The sequence below is a fragment of the Mobula hypostoma genome, chromosome 9 (assembly GCF_963921235.1).
Source record: "Mobula hypostoma chromosome 9, sMobHyp1.1, whole genome shotgun sequence".
NCBI lineage: Eukaryota > Metazoa > Chordata > Chondrichthyes > Myliobatiformes > Myliobatidae > Mobula > Mobula hypostoma.
In genome coordinates, this window is record NC_086105.1 from 137,041,551 (window position 1) to 137,052,860 (window position 11,310).

Genomic DNA, 11,310 nt, shown 5'->3' on the forward strand with positions numbered 1-11,310 from the left:
GACTGGGTTGGTACCTACAACCTTTAGGAATGTAAGTTAAGTCCACGATACATTTATTTGGCATTTCCCGTGCTAACATAGAAGACAATTAATATTTATAATGTATAGGTGATACTGCCTTCAAAACTACAGTATCAGGTCAAACTACCAGAAGTATCTGGTATTTACACCTTTTAGGAAGCCCATTGTGGTGGACTCAATCCACAGTCCTTTGTCAAACAGTTAAAATAGAAGTCTGGTGGCCAAAGTCACTTAAGTGTAAACAAATCATCTACCCAAAAAGAAAACCACTAACACACAATATTCAACATTTTTGTATTCATTAATAACTATTTCCAAGGTTAATATCAGGTGATAATTTGTTTTGTGCTATCATCATTCCAAGAGTCAGTGAATTCTAGAAGACCTAGATTGTTCATAGAAGAAATAAGACCCTCTGAAATGCAGGTCTAATTCCTCCTCATTATCCAATATGATGTGATTCAGGCCACATAACGTAACCACCTGCCCCAATGCCCTAGGGCGAATTTTCTATTGATGGTCAGCATAGAAGCTCGTCAAGTGGATGGTATTAACTCCTTCCTTAAACATTTTGTCTGCAGTATGAGAAGCTGCACACATGAAGAAATAATGTTGTGCAAACATCAGAAACAATAAAAATCAAGGAGATCCTTTGGCACTGGGCTCAGGTCAGAAAGAGAAGGTAAATGATCAGATTGGTGAGCATTCCCATATGCCACACAATGCTTACTCCAAGATGGAAACACTCACCAGCTCATCTCTCAGGGTTAACATGACTTCTAGCTGATTGGGCCGATTCACAAGGATATTGGAGATTTTTTCCATGAGGATGTCATACTTGCTTCTCCTGCAGGTTAGGTACAAAAATGAAACAGTTTAGCAATGAATATTTATCAATGTACACCCAGGAAAAGGTTCTATTTTTAAAACCCAAACCTAAGTTAAGTTTATACTCACACACAATGATGACATCCTTAATACAGCACAAACGGATCTCTATCACTTCAAACATCAGAATTCCTTTCACTCTCAAAGCTCTCCTAGCTGGCATGAAACAGCAGTGGTTGCACAAAACAAGTTAACCCACCCACTCAAATTCTAGAAGCATGAACTGCTTATGGGAATGATTAGCACCTGATTGAATAAATTAGACAAGATCCTGATGCTTAACATCAGCCTGAGGTACAATCAATGCAAATTAAAACACAAGAGAGTCTCCGCGTGCTGGAAATCTTGAACAACTCACACAAAATGCTGGAAGAACTCAGTAAATCAGGCAGCATCTGTGGAGGAGAATGAACAATCATTTCTGGCCAATGCCTTTCATCAGGAATCCTGAGGGGTCTCATCTTGAAGTATCAGCTGTTTATTCCCTGCCATAGATGCTGCCTGACCTGCTGAGTTTTTCCAACATTTGTGTGTGTTAAACAATGCAAAATGCAGAGGACCAATTCAAGTAAAGGAACTATACGTTATACCCGCAAGTTTCTCTCGTCTAGAGTTGAATTAAGATGGTGCAGAGAATCATCAAGCTGCAAGCTTCGTTAAGAGTTAATTCAGGTTGCTTATTACTGAGAACTCACACAAAACTGAGAAAGGCATCCATTATCGTCTTGCAAGACCATGGATTTGCGCCTGGAAAGTCTTCACTCTCCAGGGCGCAGGCCTGGGCAAGGTTCTATGGAAGACCGGCAGTTGCCAATGCTGCAAGTCTCCCCTCTCCACGACACCGATGTTGTCCAAGGGAAGAGCATTAGGATCCATACAGCTTGGCCGGTGTCGTCGCAGAGCACTGTGTGGTTAAGTGCCTTGCTCAAGGACACAATATGCTGCCTCGGCTGAGGCTCGAACTCACGACCTTCAGGTCACTAGTTGAATGCCTTAACCACTTGGCCACGTGCCCACAGTATTTAGTTAAGCTGGATTGCTTATCTTAATGCTTTAACATGAAATGCCATGAAGGCAGTGATGGCTGATGTGGTTCACTATACCACACTCCACTCACTGTAACGTCCAGAAAGATCTAAATTAATTTCAAGTAAAGTAACAACTTGCTTTTAAAATTCTCCCTCATTTTTATACATCTCCATCGAGAACACACAAGTATCTCCAACAGGTCTATAATTTGCCAAGAAATCTGCACTCCTCTGCTTCTGACCATTGGAGAACCCCCAAATTTAACTGGCAGCTGTGATTTCAATTACCAGGAACTTAAGGTCTGAATGCGTTCACTGACCCTCTCCGCTAGTCTTTGAGACACTTGTTAAAATTTATTTCTTTGAGCGAACTTTTGGTTATTAGCCCAAGTGCCTCCTCATTTGTTTCATCATCTATTTCTGTATACTTGGAGCTGCTGTTGAATGAAATAGAAGAATAATGTTCAAAGTATTTTACCTATCAACGTGAAAGCGTTTGAGCAGTAGCAGAATGGAATATTGCTGGTTTCCATTAGGCTGGCGAATAACGTGGGACTGTAGAGTAATCAAACAGTTTCTGTCAAGCACTCTTCTGTGATAATGCATTTTACGGGCATCAATTCTGCAACAAAAAATATTGCTCTTAGAAGGAAGATTTAGGATTTATGAAATGAATTCAGTTGCTTTTAACATAAAATATTCTCACTTGAAGGCTCCACTGTGCAGATCTCTCTGCAGTTCCCCCTGCCATCGCGCTCTACCCAACCTCTCTAATATACAATAGGAATAGTCAGGCAGGCTCAACTCTGGATCATTTTCCCATCCAATTAGAGTTCGATGGCGCATCGTTTGCGAAGCAACCATGACCAGTTTTTCTCCCCACCTAAAGAGAAAATTGAAACGGTTAATCTCCAGTGATTGAGTTAAACCAGTAGGAAATATGCATGGGTATATCCTTTGACATACACTCACTGGCCAGTTGTTTAGCTACACCCATACACCGACCTGATAACGCAAATATCTATTCATCCAATCACATGGCAGAAATTCAACGCATAAAAGCATGCGGACATGGTCAAGAGGTTCAGACCTAACATCAGAATCTGGAAGAAAAGCGATCTAAAATAAATTTGACTGTTGGTGCCAGATGGAGTGCTCCGAGTATCTCACAAACTGCTGATCTCCTGGGATTTTCATGTTCAACAGTCTCTAGAGTTTACAGAGTAAAACAAAAAAAAAGTGAGAGGCAGTTAAAGGGCAAAACTGCCTTAATGAGAGAGGGCAGTAGCAGAAGACCACTAATATACAGAACCACATAATGGGCACTTTGTTAAGTACCTCTTGCAGTTAATGAAGCGGTCACGGAGTAACAGAGGTCTGAAGTCTAATTTAACAAAAATACTACATCACAACCCAGAATTCAGCCCACCCCCTCCATACAGTAAAATGTTCCAGCATCTCAGTGACTAGATGTAGTACATTTGATCGCCTTGTACGCATATATCACGAGACTGCGCTTGCTGGGTTCTACTCAGGTCTCCATAACCACGGGCCATCAGCTTTAACAATAGCTTCACCAGAGCTGTTGCTGCCTAACTACCTCAAGGTTTGAAAGTGTTGCATGTTCAGTGGTCTTATTTAAGTTACTGTTGCCTTCCTGTCAGCTTGAATCAGTCTGGCCATTCTCCTCTTACTGCTCTCATTGGCAATAAATTTTCATCCACAGAACTGCCGCTCACTGGATTTTATTTTTTGTGCCTTGCACCGTTCTCTAAACTCTAGAAACTGTGGTACATGAAAATCCCAGATCAGCAGATTCTGAAATACTCAAGTGACCCCATCTGCCTCTAACAATCACTCCATGATCAGAGTCACTTGGATCACATTTCTTCCCCATTCTGATATTTGGTCTGAACAACAACTGAACCTCTTGACCATGTTGGCATGTTTTTAAATACTGATTTCTGCAATATGTTGGCTGATGAGATATTTACATTAATGAGGTGTAGAGGTATCCCTAATAAAGTGGCCACTGAGTGTACTTCCTAGTCTGGATGGTGTAAACAACATAGAAGATAATCTACGAATGATGGTGTTGCCACTCATCTGTGACCCTTGTCTTTGTTGGTGTGGGAAGTAGTCAAAGTTTGCTCAGCAAGCAAATGCAACACAATCTGCAATTTGCAACCAGTGTTCATTGATGGTGGAGGGAATTAAGGTCAGGGTGGAGGATGGGGTGCCCATGAAGCAAGCTGCTTTGAGCTAGGTAGTGTCGAGCTTCTTGAGGTGTTGGGAGCTGTACTTATTCAGGCAAGGAATAGCAAGTCCTGTAAGGCACTCCCGACTTGTGGCTTGCTGGAAAGGTCTAGTAGTGTCAGGGTGACTAAGCCTCTGACTCACACATCTGCGATGGCATTTGTGCGTGACTGGTCCAGTGGTGTTTCTAGTCAATGGTGACTGCTGAGACAGTGAGATTGAACCTCAGCAAAAGTAATGCCTTTGCCAAGTGGCTTCAGTGGGAAATATAGGGGCAGCAAGCATTTAAGAAATGGCACATCATCCTGAACAGCAACAGGATTTGAATACTGATACAAGAATACGTCTTGCATCATTAGTGAAACTATACTTCAGAGTGTTGTGTTAAGCATTCCTACTTAAAGCAAGGATAATTAATGATCAGTCTGTGTTAGAAGAAATTGAATTGAAAGTTAAATTCTAATAAAGCTACACAGACTGGATATGGGGAAGATGTTTCAATCTACGAAGCTACAGGGAAAGAGATTTCTTCACTGTGGGTGGTGAACCCATGTACTCACTAACACAAAAGAGACCAATTTATTGGAGGTTTTCAGAAGGAAGTTAATTCTCTATATACAAAAGATATATTGAACTATAATTCAGGGGGCCCCATCCCTTTTAATGCCATGGAACCCTACCATTAACCGAGGGATCTGTGGACCTTTGAAGATGAGCAATGGCAAGGAAGGTTCATAGAGCTAAGTGATGCACTCTTGCTCCTGCTTTCTATATTTCTATGAATGTCAAAGGTGGATGGTTAGACTCTCTATGGTTGGAAATGGCCACTGCCTAGAACTTTGGTTTTACAATCCTTTTTTAAACTTTCATCATCAAAAAAATTGATGTGTCAAAAATGTAGTTTTACAGTTGTTTTCTTTAACTTGGTGGGGCATTAATATAGACATCCAAAACACAGGCACATCAAAGTAAATATCTTGAACTGTTCAAGTCTTTCATGAATGACCTTTCTATGGCTTCATCCAATGAACAGCATGGTTCATACTGCTGAGTCCTCACTTCTGCTGTTAAATTCTTTCGCTTTTTAAAATGCTGACAGGAGCCCTGAATTCCATCCTTGTTGTCAGAAATGATGCAAACGGGATAGATATCATCCCGTGGTGTGGGATCCCTCCGGGTCTCTTGAATTCCTGTCTCTGGATCAATTTCTTCATATCTGCCAGAAACAGAAGGTGAAAAGTTTCAGAATCAGAATCAGGTCACGTCGCGAAATTTGCTAACTTTGCGGTGGCAGAGAAATGCAATACATGATAAAATATAGGAAAAAACTGAATTACAGATTGTTAAATTAAAAATAAGCAGTGCAAAAACAGAAATTCAAAAAGTAGTGAGGTTCAATGTCCATTTAGAAATTCGGACAATTGTGTTTTACCAACTTGTGGGAAGAAACACGTGTTGTAGATCTTGGGTTCCCAACCTTTTTTTATGCCATGGACCAATACCATTGAGCAAGAGATCCGTGGACCCCAGGTTGGGAACTCCTGCGTGTAGATAAAAGGGAACCAGTGTATATACCATAAGCCCAAACGACATTTGATAATGTGAGTCATCTGGAAAATAATAGCCTTGGCAGGGGGGCAAGATGAAACGGAGCCGGTATTGATGGGTCTTTCTTCTGGCGGGCAAAATGAATCAGTCGCATACCTCAGGTTACCCTCTACACTAAGTACAATTGCACACTGATGACCAGAATGAAGAGATCAATGTTTAGGGTGCAAAACCTGCAAGACAGCACAAAGATGGTAGGAAAGGAAGTTGTGAAAGGGACAGGGAGTCTACAAGTGGGAATATGGATAGATTAAGAGATTGGGAAAAGATCTGGTAAATGGAGTGAAATTGACAGTTTGGCAGAGAAAATACAAAATTGAAGCATGTTATCTCAGTGGTGAGAAACTGCAGAGTTCAGAGATGCAGAGGAATCTGGGTGACCTTGTACATCACACATATGCCTACTGTCTACCCCCTCTCCTCCCATTCCCTGTCACCAGTCCCTCTACCTCTCCTGTCTCACGTCCTCAACCACGTCACCCGTGTACCCCCTTTAACTCTCCTGTCTTGCATTCCAAAATTCAAAAATCAGAGGCGTAAAGGGACTGAAGCATCCTTGTGAAGGATTTCCTGAAGGCTAAATTGCAGGTTTAGTCAGTGGTAAGGGAGGCAAATACAATGTTAGCATTCATTTCGAGAGGACGAGGAAGTAATGCTGAGGCTTTATCAGGCATTGGTCGCACTGCACTTGGAGTATTTGGGCACCTCATATAAGAAAAGATGTGCTAGCATTTTGATAGTCCTAGATAAAGTGAATGCGGAGAGGAAGTTTCCTATACTGGGAGAGCCTAGGACCGGAGAGGCCTCAGAATACAGGGACATTCATTTATAACAGAGAGGAAGAGAAATTTCTTTAACCAGAGGGTAGTGAATTTGTGGAATTCTTTGCCACAGATGCTTGTGCAGGCCATGTCATTAGGTATATTTAAAGTGAATGTTGACAGGTTCTTGATTTGTAAGGGTGTCAAAAGTTACAAAAGAAGGCAGGAGAATGAGGTTGAGAGGGATAATAAATAGCCATGTTGGAATGGCAGAGCAGACTTGATGGGCCAAATGGCCTAATTCTACTTTATGGTTCCATCCCCCAGCTGCCCCCCCACCCCATCTCTCCCTGTCTCTCTGCTCTATTCCCCATCACTAATTACAATGTCTTCAATCCCATCTCTCCAGCTGTTCTCAATTTCCTCAAATCCATCTCCTGTTCCCCACCCTCCTGATATCACCTACCACCTCTCCCAGTCTTCCCCCTCATTCCCTCCCAACTCTTGTTCCTTGTGTCCCGTACCTCACCTGCCTTCCTCCTACAGTGCCCTCTTGCTCCCTTCTCCACCCATACCCCACCCTCTTGTCTCCTGGCCTGTCCCCTTTTCCTATCTCCCCCTCCTTTCCCCTTACTGTCCCCCATTCCCATCCTCTCCCCTTCCAGTCCCTATAACCCCCCTTCCTGTTCCTTCTCCTCACACTGCCTCTCCTGATATATTAGCCCTCTCAACCTCCCCATAACCACTCACATTTCCCTATACCCCTTCTGCCCCATTCTTTCCCTGACCCTGTTTGTCCCAAACCACACCTTTCATCCCCACCCTCCCCTTCCCCGTCCCACTCCCTCCATCCCCACCCTCCCTCCCCTTCCCCTCTCCCACTCCCTCCATCCCCACCCTCCCTCCCCTTCCCTCCATCCCACTCCCTCCCCTTCCCTCCATCCCACTCCCTCCCTCCCCTCCATCCCCACCCTCCCTCCGCTTCCCTCCATCCCCTCCCTCCCCTTCCCTCCATCCCACTCCCTCCCTCCCCCTCCTCCCACTCCCTCCCTCCCCCTCATCCCACTCCCTCCCTCCCCTTCCCCTCATCCCACTCCCTCCCTCCCCTTCCCCTCATCCCACTCCCTCCCTCCCCTTCCCCTCATCCCACTCCCTCCCTCCCCTTCCCCTCATCCCACTCCCTCCCTCCCCTTCCCCTCATCCCACTCCCTCCCTCCCCTTCCCCTCATCCCACTCCCTCCCTCCCCTTCCCCTCATCCCACTCCCTCCCTCCCCTTCCCCTCATCCCACTCCCTCCCTCCCCTTCCCCTCATCCCACTCCCTCCCTCCCCTTCCCCTCATCCCACTCCCTCCCTCCCCTTCCCCTCATCCCACTCCCTCCCTCCCCTTCCCCTCATCCCACTCCCTCCCTCCCCTTCCCCTCATCCCACTCCCTCCCTCCCCTTCCCCTCATCCCACTCCCTCCCTCCCCTTCCCCTCATCCCACTCCCTCCCTCCCCTTCCCCTCATCCCACTCCCTCCCCTTCCACGTCCCACTCCCTCCATCCCCACCCTCCCTCCCTTTCCCCCTCCCACTCCCTCCATCCCCACCCTCCCTTCCTTTCCACCGTCCCACTCCCTCCATCCCCACCCTCCCCTTCCCCCGTCCCACTCCCTCCATCCCCACCCTCCCCTTCCCTTGCCCCATCTCCTCTCCCCCCGCAGCCCGGTACCTGTCATAAAACACCAGCGGCGGCCTCGGCTCGGGCAGCTCGTAGAACGCAAGCTCGGGGCTGCTGACAACGGCCTCCCAAAGGAACTGCCGTGTGGCCTGGTCGAGCTGCAGCGGGAAGGCGGGGATGCGGCTGTCCAGGCGGAACCACAGCGTGGAGAGGGTGATGCCGTCCAGCCCCTCCAGCGCTACCTCCTCCAGCAGCGCACTGACCGGGTCCATGGCGGACGGCCCTCCCGGCCACCGTCTACGGCAAACGGCAGCAGAAGAGCGCGTTGCTGTAGCATTCACCTCGAAACAGCTGTCCATACTCACAACCTAGGATTCCTTTCCTCTACAAAGGCTGGATTTCTAATTAAATGTATATAAACTAAGTACAGGCAGTTGTTGCCGTTATCTTCTCACACCAAGCTTATAGATTAGTTCTATCTCCTCAAAACTAGAGACACCGCATTATGTCAGCATTGCTGCTGTTGCAGTTCCGTCCTGAAACATTTAAGAGTCAGAATCAGGCTTATTATCACCAGCACGTGACGTGAAATTTGTTCACTTCGCAGCAGCAGATCAATGCAATACATAATCCAGCAGAGAAAAATAATAATAAATAAAATAAGAAAAAATTAAATAAACAAGTAAATCAATTACGTATATTGAATAGACTAAAAAAAATACGTGCGAAAACAGAAATACGGTATATTTTTTTTTAAAGTGAAGTAGTGCCCAAAGATTCAAAGTCGAAGCTGGCTGTGTTTTGCTTGATGTGTGAGTGTGTTTTGGAACCTGTTGAGGGAAAGAGAGTGGGGAAGGAACGGAAATTGCCGGGAGGGGGTCGTGTGGGTCTGGTAATGGCGGACAAGATAAGAGGCGGGATTGAGGGAAAGAAAGTGGAGAAGGAGAGGGATAGAGACTTGGGACCAGAGGTAGGCAGCTGGGGAGAGGTGGATTATTGTGAAGGGAGAAATAAAAGGAATGAGGAGGTAGTGAGGGGTCGGATGAATAAAAACCAAGATAAAGGGAATAAAAGAATAAGAAATGATAGTGGAGAAAGCTCTGAAAGTGAGGAAGATGAACAAGCTCAGAGAGGAGGTGTTGTCATAACTAGGTTTACTGAGAAGGCTCAGGGACATATGAAGAAAATTAACCCGTTTGTGCTAACAACAACTCTGACAAATAAGATAGGGGAAATAGTATTTGCAAAAGTCCTTAATGATGGCAACTTATTGGTAAGATGTGCGAATGAGGAACAACTTGAGAAAGCACTCAAGCTAAAAGAGATAGGAAAATGCAAGGTGGAATACACTGGGAGGGTGGGAGCACAAAATAGTGGTTGTAAAGGAGTGATCACGGGGATACCAATGAGTATAAATATGGAGGAGATAAAGAGGAATATCAAAGGAGGGAAAGTAATGAATGTTCAAAGACTGAAAACAACAAAGGAGGGAGTGAAAAAGGAAAGTGAATCAGTATTGATTGAATTTGAAGAAGAAAGTGTGCCAAGGAAGGTGTTCCTGGGTTTCATGAGTTACCCAGTAAGGGTGTATGTGCCAAAGCCATTGAGGTGCTATAATTGTCAAAGGTTTGGACACATGGCTAAAAACTGTAAAAGGCAGAGGAGATGTGCTAGATGTGGGGGTGATCATGAATATGGAAAGTGCGGAACAGGAGTTCAACCAAAATGCTGCAATTGTGGAGGAGCTCATAATGTTGCATATAGTGGGTGTGAGGTTGTGAGATGGGAGACTAAAATTCAAGAAATAAGAGTGAAAAGAAAGATCATTTATGCAGAAGCTGTAAGAATGTCAAGAGAACAGAATAATGCTCCTAATGAACAGGGAGCAATAGGGATACGAGAGATGCAACAAAGAATAAATGACAGGATTTATGTAGACAAAAAGGCTCTAGTAACATTCATTGCAGGAGTGGTTTAATAGTACTGCTGAGGTAAAGTCAAAAAGTGACAAAATTCAGCTGGTGGTAAAAGCAGCAGTAAACCATTTAGGGTTAGTAGGACTGACATGGGAGGAAGTGAGGGAGAACCTCAGTAATCAGTCAAGCCAGGAAGTGTCATGTGTTGGTTAATACTAATTATGGTGATTCTTTTACAATGGAATGCAAGGAGCTTACTGGCCAATAGCCAGGAATTCAAGCACTTTATTAAAGAAATGGTTGTAAAACCGGATGTAGTGTGTATTCAGGAAACTTGGTTGAAACCAACTTTAGACTTTGTGGTATATGGGTATACAATGATAAGGAAAGATAGAAATCTAGGGGGAGGAGGGGGTTGTGCTATGTTAATCAAGCAAGGTATACCATATAGGGTATTGGAGAAAGGAGATGATCAGGAATACATAGTGGTGGAAGTGTGGGAGAGAGGGGAGGGAGTGGTTATAATTAACTACTACAAATCCATGTAAAAGGTTGGATTTGGACAGCCTATTAAAGATACAAGGACAAAACAGACATAAAGTAGTGTGGTGTGCAGATTTCAATGCTCATAGCACAGTATGGGGGGATCAGATTACAGATCCAAATGGAAAGGTAATTGAAGATTTGATGGAAGAAAGGGATTTGGTGTGTATGAATGATGGTAGCGGCACAAGGATAGATATAACAACAGGAACTGAGTCAGTGTTAGATATTACGTTAGTGTCTAATACCTTGGCTGGCATTAGTAACTGGGGAGTTTGGACTGCTTCAACAGTAGGCAGTGATCACTACCCAGTTTTGTGTTCAGTGGGTGAAAGAGTTGAAGTAAGACCAGGTGGCGGAACCCCAGAGTGGGTGTTTGAAAAAGCTGATTGGGGTAAGTTCCAGAAGTTGAGTGAAGAAGGGTTGACAAAGATTGATATTTCTGGAAATGTAGATGAATTAAACAGTCAGGTGACTTCAGCAATTATCATGGCAGCAGAAGGATCTATACCTAGGAGTAAAAATAGGATGAATAGAAAACTGGTACCATAGTGGACAGAGGAATGTTGTCAGGCTGTAAAAAAACAGAAATAGAGCATTCAAGCTAGTTAAAAGAACCCATAATATG

General features: G+C 44.5%; 1 protein-coding gene across 2 annotated transcripts in view; it reads right to left on the reverse strand.

Annotated features, from left to right (window-relative positions):
- Positions 1-8,742, reverse strand: part of LOC134352096 (general transcription factor 3C polypeptide 1-like) — an 80,463-nt gene extending 71,721 nt beyond the window's left edge. For both annotated transcript variants that reach the window (XM_063059279.1, XM_063059278.1), the window contains exons 1-5: positions 8,275-8,742; positions 5,200-5,409; positions 2,644-2,820; positions 2,416-2,559; positions 772-868 (exon numbers count right to left, since the gene is read on the reverse strand). In XM_063059279.1, the coding sequence (XP_062915349.1) occupies positions 772-868; positions 2,416-2,559; positions 2,644-2,820; positions 5,200-5,409; positions 8,275-8,582 (936 nt within the window). In that variant the 5' untranslated portion in view covers positions 8,583-8,742. The remainder of the gene's footprint in view (positions 1-771; positions 869-2,415; positions 2,560-2,643; positions 2,821-5,199; positions 5,410-8,274) is intronic.
- Positions 8,743-11,310: the final 2,568 nt, after the last annotated feature.